The sequence below is a fragment of the Mobula birostris genome, chromosome 1 (genome assembly GCF_030028105.1).
Source record: "Mobula birostris isolate sMobBir1 chromosome 1, sMobBir1.hap1, whole genome shotgun sequence".
Taxonomy (NCBI): Eukaryota; Metazoa; Chordata; class Chondrichthyes; order Myliobatiformes; family Myliobatidae; genus Mobula; species Mobula birostris.
The window spans coordinates 163389132-163412729 of NC_092370.1; the positions used below are offsets into that span (position 1 = coordinate 163389132).

General features: G+C 40.0%; 1 protein-coding gene across 5 annotated transcripts in view; it reads left to right on the top strand.

Moving 5' to 3' along the window:
- The window catches only part of exd2 (exonuclease 3'-5' domain containing 2), a 76512-nt gene that overhangs the window by 21140 nt on the left and 31774 nt on the right, over positions 1–23598 (top strand). For all 5 annotated transcript variants that reach the window (XM_072265340.1, XM_072265379.1, XM_072265361.1 and 2 more), the window contains 2 exons: positions 14455–14581; positions 19723–20054. In XM_072265340.1, the coding sequence (XP_072121441.1) occupies positions 14455–14581; positions 19723–20054 (459 nt within the window). The remainder of the gene's footprint in view (positions 1–14454; positions 14582–19722; positions 20055–23598) is intronic.

The window sequence follows — 23598 nt, forward strand, 5'->3', positions numbered from 1 at the left end:
GTCCCCGGGTTCTGATGGGTTTACCTCAGAGTGGTACAAGTCCCTGAAGACACAGTTAGCCCCATTACTACTTAACACCTTTAATTGGATCTTGCAGAGAGGAGAAACTCCACCTTCCTGGAGAGAAGCAATTATTTCAGTTATTCCTAAAGAGGGTAAAGATAAACTAGAATGTGGCAATTATCGGCCAATTAGTGTTCTTAATTTAGATTACAAACTATTTACATCTATATTAGCGCGCAGATTGGAAAAGCTTTTACCTGGCCTAATCCACTTAGACCAGACTGGATTTATTCAACAAAGACAAACACAGGACAACATAAGGAGAACTGCACATATTAGAACAGGTTAACAAGAACGAGACAGAGACTATGGTAGTAGGATTGGACGCTGAGAAAGCTTTTGATTCGGTTAGTTGGGCATTCCTGTACAGAGTGTTAGGAAGATTCGGCTTTCAAGAAAGGTTTATTAAAGTAATTCAGACTCTATATGACAGCCCTACAGCCCGAATTAAGATAAATGGGGACCTCTCTGACTCCTTCATCTTAGAGAGAGGCACTAGACAGGGATGCCCAATTTCTCCTCTCCTTTTTGCACTATATATTGAACCGCTTGCCCAACTAATAACGCAGAGCGAAATCGTAAAAGGTATCAAGGTGGCAGGGATTGAACAGAAAGTGACGTTATTCGCAGATGATGTTTTGGTCTATCTGAGTGAACCAGAAAAATCATTTATAGGATTGTTTACACTGTTGGATGACTTTGGGAAAATATCAGGCTATAAAATAAATGTAAAGAAAACGCAGGTTATGTCCCTAAATTATACACCATCCAAAAAGTTGCAGGATACATATGATCTTAAGTGGGAAGCTAAATCATTAAAATATTTAGGAATAACCCTGCCGAAGGATCTTTCAACACTGTCACAGGTAAATTATGGGCCATTAATCTCAGAGATAAAAGCAGATATGCATAGATGGAATCTTATCCCCTTTTTAAGTTTAAATTCAAGGATAAATACTATAAAAATGAATATTCTTCCTCGGTTATTGTATCTTTTCCGTACTTTACCGGTGGAGGTGGATGATAATCAATTCAGGGAATGGGACAAATGGATTTCCCGCTTCATTTGGCAAGGAAAGAAACCTAGAATTCGATATAACACCTTACAGTTAGGGAAGGAAGGAGGAGGTATGGTTCTTCCTTGCCTGAGAAATTATTTTTATGCCTCACAGATAACCCCTCTGTTATATTGGTGTAATAGGGAATATAAGGCTAGATGGAAGGAAATAGAATTTGGATTAGTTGACAGTTTTCCTCTTCAGGCCTCAATAGCTGACAAAGGATTGATGGCCCAGTTGGAAAAATTTAAAAACGCTTGGATAAATCTTACATTAAAAGTATGGCAGAAGGTGGTTAATTCATGTGGAATTAATAACATGTTAAAACTCTTTAGAATGTGTGCATATGATACCGAATTCCTTCCCAATAGAGGAGATAAAAGATTTGAGCTATGGATAAAGAAAGGTCTTAGAACCTACCTCTCATTTATAGATAAAAGAGTATTACAAAGTTTCCAAATCCTGTAGGACAAACATGGCCTAGAACATAAGGACTTTTTTAGGTACCTTCAAGTACGAAACTATGTTAACCAGAGTTGTAGATATACAGACCTATAAACAGTAGAATTAGAATTTTTCAAGATTCTGAATTCGGCTTGCAGTTCAATACCTAGTAAATCAGTTTCTCGATTATATAATGCAATCTCCCATGCTAAAAATGTAAATAAGCTGTATATTAAAGAGAAGTGGGAGAAAGAAGCGGGGTTGGTACTTTCAGAGGAGGCTTGGGAGAAAATCTGCAGCTTTCAATGGTCCTTGACTAATTCTTTGACTAGGAGAGAACGTTGTTGGAAAAACGTTATAAGATACTTCAAGACCCCATATCAGGAAAAATATAGAGATACAAATGTGATGTGTTGGAGAAGGTGCGGCTCCAAGGAGGCAAATCATTTTCATATTTTTTGGGATTGCCCTAAGTTAAGTCTATTTTGGGAAGGTATTCATAGAACATTAGTTAAGGTACTTAGGTCCCAGATACCTCTGAACTTTGAGATGCTCTATTTGGGGCACGTATTGTTTCTTGAACAGAAAGAAGATATAAAGTTGCTGCAGGCCCTCTTAGCGGCAAGTAAGAAATCAATCTCTAGAAAATGGCTAAATCCAATACCACCTACATTAGAAGATTGGTACGAAATTATCTTGGAAATATTTAAAATGGAAAAGTTGACTTACTCCCTGAGAACTCAAAAAGAAAAATTTTATCAAATCTGGAATAAATGGATTGAATATATAACCCCAATGCGAGCAGACTTTAGATGACTCTCCTAATGATTTATACTGCTCTTCTCATCAACACAGTAATATTGCTAACGTAAGCACCCCTAGTCTAAATGTTTGTTTTTTTTGTTTTCTTTTGGAAAATAGAGAATTAACACAAGTAAAGGGAAAGATTTGGGAAAGGGATAAAAAAAAATGAAAAAATTAAGTAAATAAGTACATAGGGATTGGATAATTATGTCTGCGGGCAGGAGCAAGCATGAACAAATTAGGATATAAACACCTACAATGGTTGATACATAGGCTTATATACAACATTTTGGACCAGTGGAAATGGTCCAGAAGGGTTATATGGAAACTATTATTACCATTTTTTTTAACAACTAATTCCATTACTTAGCCTAATAGGTTAGATTTACCACAGTACATAATTATCTATTTAAATGTTTATTTTCCTTTTATATCATCTCAATGTGTACTTAAGAATGTATAAATAATTGTAGTTTTATACATATAAAAAAATGGAAAAGGTTATATGTGTGAAAAAAGTACATGATATTTGTGAATTCCTTATCCAAATAAAAATAAAATTTAAGAAAAAAAGAAATTAGTTTCTTTAACTTTAAAATGGAGATAAGTAATTAAACTTAATCAGTGGTGGATCTAGAAGTGGTCAAATTCTCCTCTTCAATTTTATATTAATGGATATTACTGCTTCTGTCACTTCCGTATGCCTTTTGTGCATGTTTTGAAAGGGAGAATAGCAGTATAGGAATCCCCATAGTGTCTGGCATCTGTGATCTCTTCTGGAAGCCAATATCAGAATATCCTTAATAAGGCATCTGGCCCTGATGATGTACCTCACAAGGTACTAAATACCTGTGCCAGTCAACAGGATGGAGTGTTCAAGGATATCATTAATTTTGCACTGCTGCAATCAGATATTCCCACCTGCTTCAAAAGAGCATCAATCAAGTGGTAAGAGCATTGACTATTGCCTGATAGCACTCACATCTACTGTGATGAAGTGCTTTAAGAAGCTGGTCATAGCTAGAATTAACTTCTGTCTGAACAAGGACCTGGAACCACTGCAATTTGCCAACTGCCACAACAGGTCTATAGCGAATGCAATCTCAATGGCTTTTCACTCAGCCTTGGAGCAATTAGACAGCGGCCAAAAGTACATCAGGCTTCTGATTGCTGATAACAGCTTGACTTTCAGTACTATCATTCCCTCAAAACTAATCAATAAGCTTCAAGACCTTGGCCTCAGTTCATCCTTGTGCAATTGGATCCTCGATTTCCTCACTTATAGACTCCAGTCAGTTCAGATTGGCAGCAATGTCTCTTCAATCTCCATCAGCACAAGGCTATGTGCTTCGCCACCTGCTCGACTCACTGTACACTGAAGACTGTGTGGCTAAGCGCAGCTGCAAAGCCATATTCAAGTTTGCTGATGATACCACTGTCATAGACTGAATCAAAGGTGGTGACAAATCAGCATATAGGAGGGAGATTGAAAATCTGGCTGAGTTGTGCCATAACAAAAACCTGTTGCTAAATGTCAGCAAGACCAAGGAGCTGATTATCGATTTCTGGAGGAGGAAATTGGAGGTTCATGAACCAGTTCTCATCAGAGGTGAAGAGGGTCAGCACCTTTAAATTCCTCGGTGTTATCATTTTGGAGGACCTGTCCTGGGCCCAGCACGTAAGCATAGTTATGAAGAAAGCATAACAGAACCTCAACTTCCTTAAGAGATTGTGAAGATTTTGCATTGCATCTAAAACTTTGACAAACATCTATAGATGTGTCTTTTGCCTGTTAGGGGTTTGTTTGACCTGTCATGGTTGTTAGCCCTGAACTGAATCCCTGAACCTGGAGGACCAGTGGACCACTCTTAGTCTAGCCTCTACCCTTTGATCTGTTTGGCATGGGTGACCCTACCAAGAGCCAAAGCATAAAGCCCTGCTTCCAGCCAGCATAGTTCTCTGGGTTACTGAGGCATGCAAGCCTCCAAACCATTACAAGGTTGTGATCCTCTTGGAGGTCTTTAGATGTGTATTGAAAAGTATATTGACTGGCTACATCACAGCCTGGAATGGAAACACCAATGTCCTTGTATAAGAAATCCTATAAAAAGTAGTGGATATGACCCAGTCCATCACGTTTAAAGCTCTCCTCACCATTGAGCACATCTACATAAAGCATTGTCACAGAAAAGCAACATCCATCATCAAGGACCCCCACCACCCAGATCATGCTCTCTTCTCACTATTGCTATCAGGAAAAAGGGTCAAGAGCCTTGGGACTCACACCACCAGGTTCAGGGGTGATTATTACCCCTCAGTCATCAGGCTGTTGAACCGCAGGGGATAACTTCTCTCTCTCACTTGCCCCGTCAATGAAATGTTTCCTCTACCTATGGGCTCACTCTATAGGACTTTTCATGTCATGTTATTGATATTTATTGCTTATTTATTTATTATTTAGAGCATAGAAAATTACAACACAGGAACAGGCCATTTGGCCCACAGTGTTGTACCAAACCAGGTAAAAGGCAAGTCACTAATCCTTCCTACCTACACCATGTCCATATCCCTCCATCTTCTTTACATCCATGTGCCTATCCAAACATTTCTTTAAAGCCTCCAATGTATCTACCTTTACCACTATACCATGCAGTGCATTCCTGGCATCCACAAACCTCTGAGTAACAAACTTGCCCCTCACATCCCCCTTGAACTTACCGCCTCTCACCTTCAACGCATGGTCTCCAGTATTATACATTTCAACCCTGGCGAAAAAGAGACTCCCTGTCCACTCTATCTATATATCTCATAACCGTGTAAATTTCTATCAGACCTCCTCTCAGCCTCTGGTGCTCCAGAGAAAATAACCCAAGTTGATCCAGCCTTCCATGATGGCACATGCCCTCTAAACCAGGCATCCTGCTAAACTATTTCTTCACCCTTTTCAAAACCTCACCAGCCTTCCCATAAAGGGATGACTAGAACAGTATGCAACATTCCAGATGTGGCCTAACCAGAGTTTTATAAAGTTGCTACTTAATCTCTTGACTTTTGAGCTCAAATCCTCAAGCAATAAAACAAGCATTCCATAAGCCGCCTTAATCACTTTATCAACCTGTGTAGTCACTTTCAGGGAGTTATGATCTTGGATCCCAAGATCTCTGTGCCTAGCAACACTGGTAAGGATCTTGACCTTAACAATGTTCTGTCTACTTGCATTTGCCCTACCAAGAGCAACACCTCGTATATCTAGGTTAAACTCTATTAGCCATTTCTCAGCCCATGTGGAGAACATCTACTGCCCTACCCTCATCAATCTCTCTTGTCACCTTGTCAAAAAGCTCAGGTTGGTAAGGCACAACCTGTCCTGCACAAAGCCACGCTGGTGTTCTGTCTAATTAGGCCATGGGTTTCCTAATACTCATATATCCAGTACCTAAGAATTTTCTCTAGTAATTTCCCTACAATTGACATGGGAGTCACCGGTCTATAGTTCCCTTCTTAAATAGAAGTACAACATTAGCCACTCCCCAGTCCTCCAGGACCCTGTCTTTGTGGTTAGAGAAGACAATAAAATACTGATCAAGGGCCCAGAAATTTTGTATCTTGCCTCATTCAATAACCTGGGGTAAATCCCATCAGGTCCCAGGGACTTATAACCTTAATACTCATTAGGAGGCCCAATACTGCTTCCTCCTTGACCCCTAAATGCCCTAATGTACTTATATTCTCAGCACTTATCTCCTGGTCCTCCATGTCCTTTTCCTTCGTAAATACTGAAGCAAAGTACTCATTAAGTACTTCACTTGCATTCTCTGCTTCCAAGCAAATCTTTCCCCCTTTATCCTTGAGTGGTCCCATGCTCTCCCTCGTTATCCTCTTGCTCTTGATGAAGGTATAGAATGCCTTGGGATTCACCTTAATCCCACTTGCCAAAGATTTTTCATGTTCCCTCCTGGCTTTTCTAATTCACTTCTTTAGTTTTTTTTCCCTGGTTTCTTTGTACTCGTGTTTCGTTTGATCCTGATTTCTGAAACTTTACATACTTTTCCTTTTTCTTCTTGACTAAATTCATCACCTCTCTAGACATCCAAGGTTCTCTTATCTTTCCATCCCCATCTGTCATTCTAACAGGGGCATACCTTTCCTGTACACTGTAATTGATCTTTAAACACTTTCCACATGTCTGATATCGACTTGCACAGTTTGTTTTCTTTTCTCATACTTGTTGAACGCACAAGTTGGTGTAGTCTTGCAATCAGTTGATTATGCTTAGCATTCTATGGATTTATGAGTATGTCTGCAAGAAAATGAATCTACAGTTTCTATATAGTGACTTATATGTGCTTTGATATTAAATATAGTTTGAACTTTGAACACCAGCGATCTCTCAATGCTAATTAATGAGCTTCAAAACTTGGGCTTCTGTATCACCCTTTGCAACTGGATCCTTAACTTCCTCATCTGGAGACCACAATCAGTCCGGATGGATAATAACATCTCCTTGCTGACAACCGACACAGACACACCTCAGGTTTGCATGCTTAGCCCAGTGCCCTTCTCTCTCTGCATTCATTACTCTGTTTCTAGACAGAGCTCAAATGTCATCTATAAATTTGCTGATGAAATAACTCTTGGCAGAATCTCAGATGGTGATGAAGAGGCATACAGGAGCAAGATTAATCGACTGGTTGAGTGTTGTCACAACAATACTCGTTGTCAGCAATACCAAGGAATTGATTCCAGACCCAGGAAAGGAAATTCAGGAGAACACACACCAGTCCTCTTCGAAGAGCTAGTGGAAAGAGTGACGGTGAAGAGCATTCTGATTGATTGCATCACCTCCTGATATGGGGGCCCTGATATGCAGGGTCGAAAGAGGCTACAGAGTTAGAAACATAGAAAACCTACAGCACAATACAGACCCTTCAGCCCACAAAGTTGTGCCAAACATGTACCTACCTTAGAAATTACTAGGCTTACCCATAGCCCTCTATTTTTCTAAGCTCCATGTACCTATTCAAAAGTCTCTTAAAAGACCTTATTGTGTCTGCCTCCATCACCGTTGCTGGTAGCCCATTCCACGTACTCACCACTCTCTGAGTAAAAAAATTTACCCCTGACATCTCCTCTGTACCTACTCCCCTGCACCTCAAATCTGTGTCCTCTTGTGGTAACCATTTCAGCCCTGGAAAAAAGCCTCTGACTATCCACACGATCAGTGCCTCTCATCATCTTATACACCTCTATCAGGTCAGCTCTCATCCTATGTCGCTGCAAGATGAAAAGGCCGAGTTCACTCAACCTGTTCTCACAAGGCATGCTCCCCAATCCAGGCAACATCCTTGTAAATCTCCTCTGCACCCTTTCTATGGCTTCCACATCTTTCCTGTAGTGAGGCAACCAGCACCGAGCACAGTACTCCAAGTGGGGTCTGACCAGGGTCCTATATAGCTGCAACATTATCTCCCGGCTCCTAAATTCAATTCCACGATTAATGAAAGCCAACACGCCGTATGCTTTCTTAACCACAGAGTCAACTTGCGCAGCTGCTTTGAGCGTCCTGTGGACTCGGACCCCAAGATCCCTCTGATCCTCCACACTGCCAAAAGTCTTACGATTAATAATATATTCTGCCAATATATTGGACCTACCAAAATGAACCACTTCACACTTATCTGGGTTGAACTCCGTCTGCCACTTCTCAACTTTTAAGTTAAAATCTCCAGCTTTGTCACTGGCAGAGCCCTCCCTATCATCAAGAACATCTTCAAAAGATGGTGCTCAAGAAGGTGGCATCATCATTAAGAAACCTCACCACAGTACATGCCGTCTTCTCATTACTGCCACAAGGGAAGAGGTACAGGAGCCTGAAAGTGCGTACTCAACGTTTCAGCTTCTTCTCTTCCACCATCAGATTTCTGAATGGTTTATGAAAACTACCTTACTATTCCAATTTTGCAATATTTATTTATATTTTGTAATCTATGGTAATTTTTCTGTCTAGCACTACTTTGCTGTCAGTGATGATAAACCTAATCCAGATTCTGATTACCCTCACTCTATTTGTAGCCAATAATGAGACCAAGTATCTCTCAACAAAAATTAACAGCTGAACAACTTGAAATGGCTTTTTCCAGGCTTTGGGTGCCAGTTTTCTTGATTGACTTCTGTTGGATCTAGCTGTTTAATTCATAGATTAGACTGTTTAATTGCTATTTTCTTTTCAGTTTAACAATTAATTATCTGATTGTATTTTGTATAATTACTTGTATACAAGTAACTGCATTATGCTTCCTAGTGGTAGTGGTATGTCTATGCAAGTTCAGTGTGTCCCCCCAGTGCAGGAGTTCCCAGCCTGGGGTCCACATACCACTTGTTTAGTGGGATTGGTCCATGGCATAAAAAAGGTTGGGAACCCTTGCCCTAGTGGTATATTACTGGTATCATTCTGGAAGCTTCCTGATACAGCATTATTTGAATAATGGCTTTCTAATTAGTTAATTCTTAACTATAAATTTTTGAATGTAATTTTCCTTATATCGGGGTATAAAAAATAGCTGCTTTATGCTAGGCACCATCCTAGTTCTATTTTCTCTCTTTGCTTCAACCTCCCACTGGTCATTTTCAATTTCCCTTTGTTTTATCAACACTTAATAAAGTAATTGTAAGCAACAAGTTTTATGCGTCTATCCTGCCCTCTGAAAGAACCTTTGATGAAAACATCAGGGTTCAACACTTCCTTTATATTTCTTAAGCTACTTTATTCATCTTCTGTTTATAATTAAGCAGAACTGTTAGTGTTTCGTATGCTTGATAGGCTCAATGACACCCTTCTATACTTTCAGTAATTGGAGCATTCTTTCTTCTGCCTCCTTTGCTCTCTGAACATTAAAGTGAGCTATATCTGCTGTTTCTGCACTGTTAGGCTGTCTGTTTCTGAGATCGAATGGAGGGACCTCTACCCTGCTGTTCTTTGAATATAGTGCTGTGTTTTATGTGTCCATCTCAAAGTGCAGATGGGGCATCAGCTCAATGTTGTGTTCAAAAAGTTGACCTAACAATGCGGTACTGCTTTGGAGTGTAAGCTTTGATTTGTCATTTATTGCATCATAGGTTGAGTGTATCACCTCCAAGGTCAGTTTTAAAACCTCTTTCTATTTTTCATCAAGATCATTGGCAGAGTAGAGCAGCTACCTCACAGTACCAGAGACCCAGGTTCAATCCTGACTTCCAGTGTTGTCGTTGAATTTATGTATTCTCCCTTTGACTGCAAACTTTTCCTCGTTGAGCTCTACTTCCCTCCCATATGTCAAAGTTTGGAACCTTGAGTGGCCACTGAAATTTATACTGCTAGTGTGTCATTGGGTGCTAGACGATGAAACATATTGATTGGAATGCTGGGAGAATAAATAATTCTGGTGTAAATGGGTGGCTGAAGGAAGTGCATGTTCTGTTGGCCGAAGAGCATGGAGACAGACTCTATCTCTGTACGATGCTTTCATATGGTGACGTTCCCATATCCCTGCTGCCCCTGCCTGTTAAGGTGATAGTATTTGTGGGCCTGGGAGAAGCTATTGAAGAAGCAGTTGTTGAGTAACTGTAATGAGTTTGAGGGGTAATACATATCACAGTGTGGTTCTGAATAATGGATAGAATTTCAATTAAGTAGGTCCTTAAGTTGAATGTTCTTAAAGTGGAAAGTGTTTGGACATTCCTGATTGTTCTGTTGTGAACTGTTAAGAGTTTGGGAATTACTCAATGCAGAATAGCCAGTTTACAATCTGTTCTCTTGTTATTTAGTTGGTTCTTTTGTTGATGATGAGGGGGTTGGGGTGTGCAGCCATGATAATACTGTTGGTAGTTGGACTCTGTCATGCTGGTAGATTGTGAGGTGAAGTGTACGTCTTATTGTACAAGGAGTGCAATAGTCTTACAACAGCAGCATAGAAGCTGTCCTTGAGCCCGGTTGTGTGAGCTGTCATGCTTATATATCTTGTGTCTGATAGGAGGAGGGAGTAGAAAGAATGTCTAGGGTGGATGGGGTCTTTGATTATTTTGATTGTTTTACCAGGGAAATGAGAAGCGTAGGTGAAGCTCATGGAGGTGACATTGGTTTTCGTTATGTGCTGGGCTGTATCCATTAATGTCTGCAGTTTCTTGCAGTCACAACTAGATCAGTTGCCGTACCAAGCCATGATACATCCAAATAGGATGGTTTCTATTGTGCATCGATAAACATTGATGTGGGTCAAAGGAGACATGCTGAATTTCTCTGCTCCTGCGGAAGCAGAGACACTTTTGCAATTTCTTGGCCTTAGATCTGCACAGGCTATTGGTGATGTTTACTCTAAGGAGCTTTTAATGCCACAGCTGTGCCGATATTATTTCCTTCTACCAGTACACGTTTGAATTTTGTTCAGGTTTGGGATGCACAAGCATGAAGAAGGTTGTCTTGTTATTGTGTCGAGTGAATTCAATTGGATTAAGCTTGGCTTTTGTGACAGCCGTAGCAGATGGCTAAAATGCAGCTACTTTTTGACGGGGAAAATTGAATTGCAGCAATTTGGTTATTTTGTACCCATGCTATAGTTTTCCGTCATTGGGGAAGGATATGTTAGTGGATTCTTCTTGTTCCTATTAATACATGCCCATTTACCATTGAATGTGGCAGGACAGTAGAACCTTGGTATGGTCCATCACTATCATACAATCACCTGTCAGTGGTAGGTGTGTTCACTTTGAAGACTGTGTTTAGTCTCTGTAAAGCAGTGGAGTAATCATTTGTCCATTTCATTATGAATAGATATGTATGTATCATTGAGTTGAGTGAAGATGTTGTGTAGTTTTTTTTTTGCAAGTTGATTCACTAATCAGATATCATGGCCCTGATCTGGCAGCTGCATCCATCAAGGCATAACTAGTTGTTCGTGGTGGTACAACAAAATATTCTTGGTGATGGACACATAATTCCTTTAACTGTGAGGAATTTTCAGTTCACCAAAGTTGTTTGGGACTGTTGTGATACTTAAATCATGCTGAGTAACAGTGTAGTTGACTCCATTCCTTGAAGCGCATCAGTGAGTCTCTTGGTTTGTAATAGTTTCACCACTTCCATTGCTATTTTGGTCTGCTGGTTGCTTGTGCCTCTTTGTATTCCCTTTGGAATAGTATCATTTTTATTACTCCTTTGATGGGAGCTTTGAGATGTTTTTCAACATTAATGGGCCACTGTAAATGCACGTTCTTCCCCGAGGTTTACATGATTTATTGAATTCATTAATTTTATTATTTGTCACAGTGTGATTTTAGTCTGCTTGTAAAATTACAAAGCCACCTTTGGTCAGTATCACAGCATAATTTATATTAGACCCCATAACCTTGTAACACATTCCAAGGTGATTCAATTTGTGTTTTCAGACAAAATTTGACACTTAAGGCACATAAACAGGTGGTAGTGCAAGCGATCAAAAGCCATGGCAAAGAGGCTAGTTTGAACATGGTGAGAGCGTAGGGAGTTGGACAGGAATACGAAACAGCTTTTACAGAGTGAAAGCATGACCGGACAAAAGGCAAAGGAAATCGGTGGTATTTAATAAGCTTTGATTGGACCCATCTACCATCAAGCACTTTACAAGATGGGCACATGTACCATCTTGTACAAGCGCTTGGGAAGAATCTCACTAGTAGGCCAAATTGTGTACAATTCAGCCCCTTGCAGAGAGAGGATTGGTCTTGCAAGGGCAAAGTAGTTGGTTTGTAATTCACTGCGCAGTCAAAGAACTGAAGTCCTCTCTCATTGGTGAATCCTTTCCATTTAGAGCACCATGTACTAAACCAATAGTAGTTGCCTGTCCTGTCAGTGACTTGTCATTTCCATCCAATGCTGAGGCAATGGTAAATGTGGTTGTTACTTAACTAATTGAGCACAATTTTAGTTTTCTTGTTCATCCTTTATGACAATACAGTAACTGTGAACTTGCTGTTTAGCATATCTTGCCTAGGTTCTTTGTCATGGGCTCCTTTACCCATTTCTAAGAGCTTGTCTGACTTTTGCTATAAGAATTCATGGGATCTGGACTTAATGCAGAGGACTCCAGAGCTGCTGCCTCCTGCCTGTACACTAACATGCTGTTCCCTCTGGAAATGGTGCAGGATGTCATCAGAGATAATTAGCATCTACAAAAAATAACATTAGCTTCTTTGGAGCAGTGGTGTATTTTAAAATAAAAGGTATGTTGCTTCATTATTTTCACCTGTCCTATGCTTTCTGTTGAGGTACTTCTTTATAGTACCAACTCTGTGTGGCATCTGTGCAGTTGGAATTTCAGCCATTAATGGACTACTTGATACATCAGATTAAAACAAAATGTTTAGCTCAATTACTCACTTTCCAGTCAGTCTTCTGCCTACCCCTTTATAAATATGCATATCCTTATTTTTCCACATGCCTGTGTGAAACAAATTATATAGTCCAGTATCACCTGGAAATGAGAATTCATAATGCATTAGTAATGAACAATTGCTCTTGTCATCTCTCTGGTACTATATAACCAGCTGGATTACAGGCACAATTGGATTCTGATAGTTTAACTAATTATATTTTACGCTTTAATCAAACATAGCTGAAAAATTTCAATTTGCATACTTTATCGGGTATGGCTCTTAACTATCCATTATTATTATCTGAATAAAACCTGTTATTAAGCTATTAGAGTATGCTGCGCTCTCAATTAGATATGAGTGGCATGTTTACAGAGTGTTTGGTATTAATTAGGGTGTAATAGGCTAAGAACATTCTGGTTTTCTCCAAAGTTACATTATTTTGGAGTGTGGCTTCCTACATATCGTCTGCTCTGCAGTGTCAGTCTAGTGGCATTGACACAGTTGTAATGTTCAACCACCAGATATAACATTCCCATCTCTATTTCTTACCCTTCAGTTGCCCACTTGAACCCCTCTCCTTTCTCTCATCCTTTTAAACAAAGTCTGTAAATTTTGCTTAGGCACGGTTTTTGAAATTTGTTTGCTTTTCAAACTACTTCTGGATTGCTAGATTCTTGTGAAGTACATTCATCTGTACAGCTAGCCGAATGTGGTTGAGCATCCAGAGCCTTTAGCTATACTGCTTGTGCTTGGGCCACTCAATCCAAGCACTCACAGCTCAAAAACCAGGTTTCAAGTCTAAGGCCAGATTTGTTGAATAGCCAGGCTATTGTAGGGTAATATAATTCACAACCACTGACATTGAGTTAGGGTTTACTTTAAGAGGCTGGTCTGACGTGATGATGTAATTATGTGAAGAACTTATACTGTGCTTTGTATTCAGTGTTTGGATTACAATAAATGAGTTGTTACGGTTTTTCTTAAACATAAACCACCTCACGTCATTTTATTTCCAAAAACCTACACTAACAAGTAAAAAAATTGAATGAGCACATGAAGATGCAACTCATATAACCAATGTCATTTTTAATGTGCAAGTTTGAATATGAACAATATAAGCTTCTGTGAATGAAAAATGGTAGTGAATGAGTTCAGAGAGCATTTTATGTTTTGTGGGAACCCAGTGGTAGATTATGTGTGAGGCCCTCTCACCACAAGTTAGCAGATGTGGTACACTGATGCTAAAAAATACCAGTCTCGGGGCCAACAACTACTGTAGTTTCAATGGACTAGGTGCTGCCAAGTGCTGCATTTACATGTGAATAGGATGAATGGTGTTTGTTTTGATTGAAGCCTATAATATGAAGGGTAAGTTCTGAGACTGGTGGTATTATGTGCAGTGTGAATGAAGAAAGTTTTGGCTGTGCTGGAACTCCATTCAATAAAAAGTAAATAGGAAAAGCACTGGTTTCATTGGAATTCTGTGCAGTAGAGTGATTGATATTTTAACCGTTCCATTTACTGTGTTTTAGCAATATGTCAAATTACTTGGCTTTCCTTCATCTGGAAGCCAACTATGAGTGTCCAAATATATTGCTGCTTCAGATTTCAATGTGGATTTATATTTCCATAATATTTTAAAGAATCTGCAGTGCATTTCAGTTATTATGATTTTCTGTGTTCATCTATTTCATGGCAGGAAGAATAATTTGGCCCATTCCCTCAGTCTGAAGTCCTTGGCTCAAGACACCATTAATTTTACCCTCGACAAGTCTCTCCATCTGCGATGTAGCAATTGGGAGGCACAAGAGCTCACTAATGACCAGGTAACTTAGTAATGAGAATGTTAAAGAGCATGTCTCAGTTTATTTGAAATAAGCTCATATGTCTATGTAATTGTTTTGTGTGGATAGTTCACTTCCTTCGTGTTGTTTCATCCGTGATTCTGGAAAGGGCTCTAATTGCTCCCCTTTGCTGTTAGTGGTGTTTACCAATTATGGCATCCACCTCCATAAACAAAACTGTTACTGACCCACCCTTGCCAGTCTACTGATGAAGCCTGTACCCTTGAGCTTGTTACCCGAGGCCCAATGATTCCAATGTCTTGGCTATCTTCATGTCTTCCACGCTGAATAAACTCTAGATTAGATAAAACTCTGTCACCTGTATTCTTAACTCTCACCATTGATTTATCCATTACCTCTGTGCTTACCGATCGGTGTTGGCTCCTATCAGCTGAAGACTTGATTTTAAAATGTATATACAGTTGCAAGAAAAAGTTTGTGAACCTGGTTTTCTGCATTAATTACTCATAAAATCTGGTCTGATCTTTGAAGACCGGATCAGACTGGTCTGATGTTCAAAGTAAAATTTATTATCAGAGTGCATACATGTCAACACATACAACCCTGAGATTTTTTTTCTCTGGGCATACTTAGAATAGTAACTGTAAACATGATCTGTAAACTGTAAACATCAGGAACTATAAACAGATAATGAATATTTAGCAATAAATAACAAGCATGAAATAGCAATATAACAGATTCTTTAAATGAGTAAAGCTTTTCTCTTTTGTTCAAGAGTTTGATGGTTGAGGGATAGAAGCTGTTCTTGAACCTGGTGGTTGGAGTCCTGAGGCACTTGTATCTTCTACCTGGTAGCAGCGAGAAAAGAGCATGGCCTGAGCAGTGAGGATCTTTGATGAAGGATGCTGCTTTTCTATGGCAATGTTTCATGTAGATGTGGTCAATGGTTGGGAGGGTTTTCCCATGATGTACTGAGCCAAATCCACTAGCTTTTGTAGGATTTTTCACTCAAAGGCATTGGTGTTCCCATACCAGGCCATAATGCAGCCAGTCAGCACGCATCTATAGAAGTTTGCCAAGGTTTTCGATGACATGCTGAATCTCTGCAGACTCCTGAGGGAGTAGAGGCGCTGTTGTGCTTTCTTCACAATTATATTTATATAATGGGTCCAGTACAGGTCCTCTGAGATGGTGACACCCAGGAATTTAAAGTTACTGACCCTCTCCACCTCTGTTCCTCTGATGATAACTGGTTCATGGACCCCTTGTTTCCCTCTCCTGAAGTCTACTATCAGTTTCTTGGTCTTATTGACACTGAATGAGCAGTGGTTGTTATTACACCAATCAGCCAAATTGTCAATTTCCTTTCTGTATGCTGATTCATCACCTCCTTTGATGCAGCCCCCAACAGTGGTGTCATCAGCAAACTTGCATATGGTGTTGGAGCTGTACTTAGCCCCACAGTCATAGGTGTAAGGCGAGTAGAGCATGGGGCTAAGTACACATCCCTGTGGTGCTCCTGTACTGATGGAGGAGATGTTTTTGCTAATCCAAACTGACTGGGGTCTCCAAGTGAGGAAACCCAGGAATCAATTGCACCAGGGGTCTTAAGGTTACCGATTAGTTTAGAAGATATGATGGTGTTAAAAGCTGAGCTGTAATTGATAAAGAGCATCCTGATGTATGCATCTTTGCTTCCAGGTGTTTCAGGATTGTGTGAAGAGCCAACAAGATAGCATCCAAGTCACAATAACAGACAAACACAATCTGCCTAAACTAATAACACACTAATAACTATTGTACTTTTCATGTTTTTAATTGAATACATTGTTTAATCATTCACAATCTAGACTGGAAAAAGTTATGCGAACCTGTGAACCTCCTTTATCAGCAATAACCTCCACCAAACATTTCCTGTAACTGCAGATCAGAATTTCACAATGGCAAGGAGGAATTTTAGACCATCCCTCCATACAAAACTGTTTCTGATCATCAGTACTTCTGGGATACCTTGCATGAACAGCCTTCTTCAGGTCATGCCACAGCATTTCAACCGGGTTAAGGTCTGGATCCTGATTTGGCTAATCCAAAATACGAATTTCCTTCTTTTTTAACCACTCTGTTGTTGATTTACTCTTGTGTTTCAGATCGTTGTCTTGTTGCATCATCCACCTTCTATTAAGCTTCAGGTGACGGACCGCTACCCTGACAGTTTCCTGTAAAATGTCTTGATACAATTTTGAACTCATCGTTCCCTCAATGATTGCAACTGTCCAGACCCTGAGGCAGCTATTGAACTATTAAACCCATGATGCTCCTTCCACCATGCCTCACAGTTGTAATGAGATTTTTGGTGATAGTGTGCAGTGTCCTTTTTCCTCCAAATGTAGCAAGTGCATTTCTGCCAAACAGTTCAACTTCTGTCTTATCTGTTCATAGAATATTCTCCCAGAATGTTGTGGCACATCCAGATGATCTTTAGCAAGCTTGAGATGTGCAGCAAAGTTTTTTGGATCTCTCCCTCCCCCTCCAACTTTCAAATCCGTTACTCACTCTTCCTTCAGTTAGTCCTGACGAAGGGTCTCAGCCTGAAATGTCGACTGCACCTCTTCCTACAGATGCTGCCTGGCCTGCTGCGTTCACCAGCAACTTTGATGTGTGTTGCTTGAATTTCCAGCATCTGCAGAATTCCTGTTGTTGTTTTTTTTTGGAGAGCAGTGGTTTCCTCCATGGTGACCTTCCATGAGCACCATTTTTGTTAAGTGTTTTTCTTATAATTGACACATGAGCAGAGACTATGTTCTGAAGATTTATACAGGACTTTTGCTGTTACCTTTGGGTTCTTTTCTTTTTAACCTCCTTCAGCATTGCATGTTGTGCCTTTGGTGTGATCTTTGCAGGATGCCCACTCCTAGGGAGCGTAGCAACAGTACTGAATTTCCTCCATTTGTAGACAGTTTCTCTTCCTATGGACTAATGAACATTCAGGTCTTCAGAAATGCTTTTTTAACCTTTTCCAGCTTCATACATCTCTACAATTCTTCTAAGGTCCTCTGAAAGTTGTTTTGATCAAGGCATGGTGCACATAAATAGATCTTTCTTGGGAAGAGCAGGCTCTGTCAATAACCCGACTTTGTGTGTTTTATACAGGGCAGGGCGCCTCTACAACCCACACCTCCAATCCCATCTCATTAATTGGAACACCTGACTCCAAATAGCTTTTATAGAAGGCATTACTCCAGAGGCTGACATACTTTTTAATCTAGATTTTGATTGTTAAATGGTGTACTCAGTATTGACGAGGGGTAGTACGTTTGTGTGTTATTAGTTTAGGCAGATTGTGTCTACTATTATGGCTTAGATGAGATCAGACCACATTTTGAGTAATTAATGCAGCAAATCAGGTAATTGCAAAGGGTTCACAAACTTTTTCTTGCAACTGTACTTGTGTTCAAACTTCTAGTTTCATTATTTGTCATCCCCAGAGCTCTAGACCCTTCAATCATTCTGCATCCTCATACTTCATATCCTATTGTGCATCATTGAATTATTTTATTTCTCCTTTGATAACTCTGTCTTCAGCTGCCTGGTCACCAGTGCTCTAGATTTCTCCTTCCTTTTCCTTCCTTAATGATGTTCCTCAGAATCACTTTAGTCACCTGGTCAAATCTCTGTAATTTGAGCTGCCCATTATTTAATGTAAATGTACTATGAAGCAACTCTTAATATTTTATTGCATTAAATGAGCTATATAAATGCAAAGAGTTAGTATGTTCAGAAAATAGTGCTAAGATTGGCACTGCAATTATAGCAAGTAAAATGCTTGTTTTGTATCTTTTTTCTTTAACTTAAATTAAAAGTCAGGATTCTTTGACAAATTCACACTTACAGAGCAATCCATTTCAACTAAGAGTTCAGCAAAGTGTGATAACAGATGGGGAATATTTGTGTAATGGCCATTTAAAAAGAAGCCTTGCATTTCTTTCGTACTTTCAGTACCTCAGGAAGCTCCTAGTTGTTTGACAGCCTATGAACTATTCTGAATCGTCAGTACTTTGTGCCATGCAGGAAATGCAGCAGACAGTTTCTACACAGCAAGCTCCCACTTAACAGCTATGTGACAATTTCATTTAATACAGTATTTGAGGAATAAGTATTATCTAGGACAATGTAAAAAGCTTAATTGCTGTGCTTTGAGTATTGTTGCATCTTTAGTATTTGCTATAGATGGAAGTTGGGACCTTGGTTTAACCCTTGCAAGATTTCCACAGTGTAGTAAAACTCCAATAATTTAACTATTCAAAAATCTCAACGGTTGAGCCTGTGGCTCACTAGATGATATACCTTGCACTGCTCTAAAACTCAGGGGGACTTCAGTCCCTGCGCTCCCCCAAAACTCGCTGGGGCCCTGATTACTGTTTGTTCATTCACTTGTTAAGTGCCATGTCTTATTACGTGGACGATCATGGTCTTTTCATGACTATTATTGTACTTGGCAATTTTTTCTACAGAAGTGGTTTGCCATTGTGGCCTTCTGGGCAGTGTCTTTACAAGACGGGTGACTCCAGCCATTATTAATACTCTTTCGAGATTGCGTGCCTGACGTCAGTGATTGCATAACCAGGACTTGTGGTATGCACCAGCTGCTCATACGACCATCCACCACCTGCTCCCAAGGCTTCACATGAACGTGATTGGGTGTTACTGTACACCCTTGAAATGTACTGAGTTCACTGGAGAGCTTATTATAACCATCTACCATCACAAGTTCCATTTGCAAATGGCAGTAGGGATGTTAATAGAAATTGCAGCCAGTAGTCTAAACTGCCAGTTCAGCATTACCTAACTCCTGAGCTTGTTGGATCATCTGAGTGTTACTGTTTAGTTATGAGGATCTAGATTTTCAGTTTAACGTTCTGCAGCAAGACCTAGGTACACAATTATTTGACTCACAATCCAATGTTCTATCTACCAAGCAAGATCTGGTTGGAGCTTGGCCAATTCCATCCTGAATCAGTTCCATAATTTATGTCATCAAGCTGGTTATAGTTGGCCATCTCCTATTGCTGCAGTTTTTCATTAGCTGGAGTAAGTGTATTCACAGGAGCTTATAATTCTGTTTGAAGTATGTCATACTTCTGTTTTCTGTTTTTTTCTGTCAGGTAACATATGCTGCACAAGATGCTCAGGTGTCAGTGGCTCTGTTTTTTCACTTATTGGGATTCAGCTCTACATCACATGAAGATACTGTCCTATTTCAGAGTGTGCCCAGCTGGGAGCAGGCCTTGGCAAGGTGCCAAGGCCTAATAGATATCCCATTTAAGAACAAAATGGGTGGAGGTAGCAGAAGAGAGGAGGGAACTGGTGAAACAAACTCTCAGCAGAGACGGAGAAACAAGAAGCTTGGAGCCAATCAGAAATTGCCATGGGATGCAACTACTATAGATCCAAGAAAAACGCAACGCAAACCCCTTGGGGTGGGATATTCGGCCAGGTAAAGTGGAGCACGTTGCTAATTTCAAGTTTATGTTTTGAACCATCAAAGGCATCTAGATGATCGTGGTTGAGCTGCGTAGTTTAAAATTGCTGAGGTAGAGCGACAACCTGATGACATAGCTCACACTGAGATTGGTCCTGTATATGGTTCCATTTCTGGCTGTGGCACACTGTTTTGAGGCAAAAAAGAGTTGCTTTTCCCCATCTTCGCCAGAAATAAGGTATAAAATTAACTTGTAACGAACTTGCTCCATAATATTACACTGTAGTTCCTACATGGGTGCATAGAATCACAGAGACATACTCCATAGAATCCAGCCTTCATTAGCTCCCCCAGATTCTGCCGGTGGATTGCACCAGGATTAATTTACGATGGCCAATTAACCAACTAGTTTACAGTGAGAATGTGCAAACTTCACACAAACAGCATCAGAGGTCAGGATTGAACTTGGGACTTTGGAGCTGGGAGATTTCTGTGAGTTAGCTGTGCCACACTCAAAACAGCAGAGAACAGCCTGCAACAGAGAACTGAACTGGCGGAAAGGCTACCCTCTGCATGAATTTTCACAGGGGCAGAGGATGGAAAAAGTTGGATTTCTTTCCACTGTATTCCCCTCTCCTCCCAAGTGACGTCCAAGTAATGTGCTTTACGTTGTTAATGTGTGATGATGGCAACTTCTCCAGGTTTTCCCCATCCCTTTCTGGGACATGCAGCAGTTATCGTGAAATCATTAAAGTCAAATGACCCTATTCACTCTGAGTTTACTGTGACTTTAAAATTTATAGTTTTAATTAAATTACTTTTCCACTGCCTATACAAGGAACAACTGAGTGCTTAGCTTTCTGCCATGGCACCTAACATAAAGAACCTCCAACTTAATAGCTGCATTTAATTAACCTTTGCATAAAATTGCAGCTGGAGATGGATCTTAAAAAGTACATTGAGTTAATTTTATTACCTTGTTTGAGAGACTTACTGTGACTGGTTCCCTTGCAGATTGAATATTATGTAATTGTACCTGATTTTTTTAGATCTGTTTGAGCAGAAAAGCAGACTCTCTAATCTACCATCTCCCCTTTGTCCATTAATGTTAGGCACATCCTGATTTGTGTGTGAATCACAGTGTTGAATAGAATATTGCAGGTATTACGACCACTGGGATCTGTTGCACTCTGAACAAGTTTTCTTAAACAAAATGAAATAACCAGCGTATCCCAAAATAATTCAGAGCAATTGGAATACTTTTAACACACAGTCCCTGTTTCATGGAGGGCAAATCTCCACAAAATTGTCTGTGATAGCATGGCTCTCCTCAGTTGTTGTCTTATAAAGGCCTGGCTTCTCCTTTCTCATTTAAAAAAAGTCTTTCAATATTTCTTCAGGATTGGTAACCTGGTTCAGTTTTATTAATAAATTGGAAACTTAGATCTTTGGGCACTTAAATTTGGTCACTAGTCTTCATAAATTCTATTTGTTTTATATAGAAGTGCCTTCACAAATTGATGGCTATTATGTGTGTAAAACGAAAATGAGTGTAATGATCCCATAATTTTGAAAGTAGCACATGACTAAAACAGACAGTTTCATTTCATGGCCACAGCAAGTCTGATTTGGGTTAGGTGAGTGTCAATCTGGCATAAGTGGGTTTCAGTTGTTACCTGCATAAACTCCTCAAGTCTGTAAGCCATTTGGGCAGCTTCCACTGATTTATGCTGAAATTTGGGCCCTAAGCTGGTGGAAACAATTCTAAAACTCAACCTCCTCATTAAAGTATTGTAGTAATAATAATAATAGGCATCCGTTAGTCTCGTGAGACCATGGATTTGCACCTTGGAAGGTTTTCAGGGCGCAGGTCTGGGCAATGTTGTATGGAAGACCGGCAGTTGCCCATGCTGCAAGTTTCCCCTCTTCACGCCACCGATGTTGTCCAAGGGAAGGGCATTAGAACCCATACAGCTTGGCACCGGTGTCGTCGCAGAGCAATGTGTGGTTAAGTGCCTTGCTCAAGGACACAACACGCTGCCTCAGCTGAGGCTCGAACTAGCGATCTTCTGATCACTAGACCGACGCCTTAACCACCTGGCCACACACCAACACGAAGTATTGATATGGGGATAAATGTTAGAATCAGAGGCAGTGCTGGAATATCCTGTCATTGGAATAGTTTTGTGCTGCCAGAAGGTTGGGAAATTGTTATGGCTGTGAGTGTAGGAATTTGCTTGATGCACTGACTCTGGTTCAGAAACTGTTTGTCAGCTGCAAGAACACCCAAGCTTGCAGCAGTGAGGGAGAAACTCTCAGGATATCAGCTGCAGCAATTCATGTAAGACATGAACTTTTGCGACAGGACAGTAAACACAGGCTTTGCCAGCAACTAAGTACATCATGCAAAAGAATTTTTAAAAAGTGATCATGCCTTGAAAGAACTGATCGATCATCTTGTATATGCAGCAATTGACTGAGTCATTATTATAGGTAGCATACAATTTTTGCACACCCTAGTACTTATGAGCTTTTACTTTTTTTCTGTGTGATTTATTCATTAGCAAAATTTGAAACAAATTGTCTCAGTCAACAAACCAACTCTTGTTTATGCTGGAATTGTATACAGTATTTCTTCAACCTATATTTTAGTATTATTTGTATTCTAGTTACCACAATGCAGAAAAGGGTGATTACTGTAGAGAGGATGCACGAAAGTTTGAAAAAAAAAGTTGCCAGAAATGAAACATGTTTACTGCAAGGGAATGTTTGGATTGTTTGGCATTATATACTTTGGAACAGAAAAGGCTGAGAGGTGATTTTATTGAGATGTATAGAATTATAAAGGACTAAATGGATTTTGCTTGGCAAAGAGGTAAAAACACTGGGAACATGACTTAATGTAAAATAACTAGATTACAAGTGATGAAAATATTTACATTCAGAGTAGTAGAAGTTCAGAAATCCTGGTAGCGAAAGAAGTCCTGCCCACATTTAAAAAGTGCCTGTATGTGCATTTGAAAAGCTTTGACATGTAGAGCCATACTTTAGAGCCTATTGGAAAATGGAATTAGGCCGGGAGCACTTTTACTGCAAGCACGACTACGTTGGGCTGAATGATATTCTTCCGTGGCATAGGTTTTCTATGATTCTGTTAAGTTAAACGATGTTGCGCTTTGAAGGGGAGCTATGATTTTGGAGATATTGTTGAAGAAAGGAATGACAGAGGTATGACTGAGGAGGTGGTTACATTTGATTGGAAGGGGACATAAGCAGGGATGATGGCAGAACAGCAATGGCTGGAGTTTCTTGGGACAATTTGGAAGGTGCTGGATAGATACATCCCAAAGAAGTAGTAATATTCAAAAGGGAGAAAAATGCAACTGTGGCCGACAAGGGAAGTCAATTACAGTATAAAAGAAAAAGGGAGGGCATATATGTAACCCTCTCACCGGGCTTGTATGCAAACTTGGTTTGATAGCTAACCCTGCTGCTCGAGGCCTCCTGCTCCCTCATTGTATTTTCCTCCTCTCTTATTTCTCTGATCAGTTCCACAAAC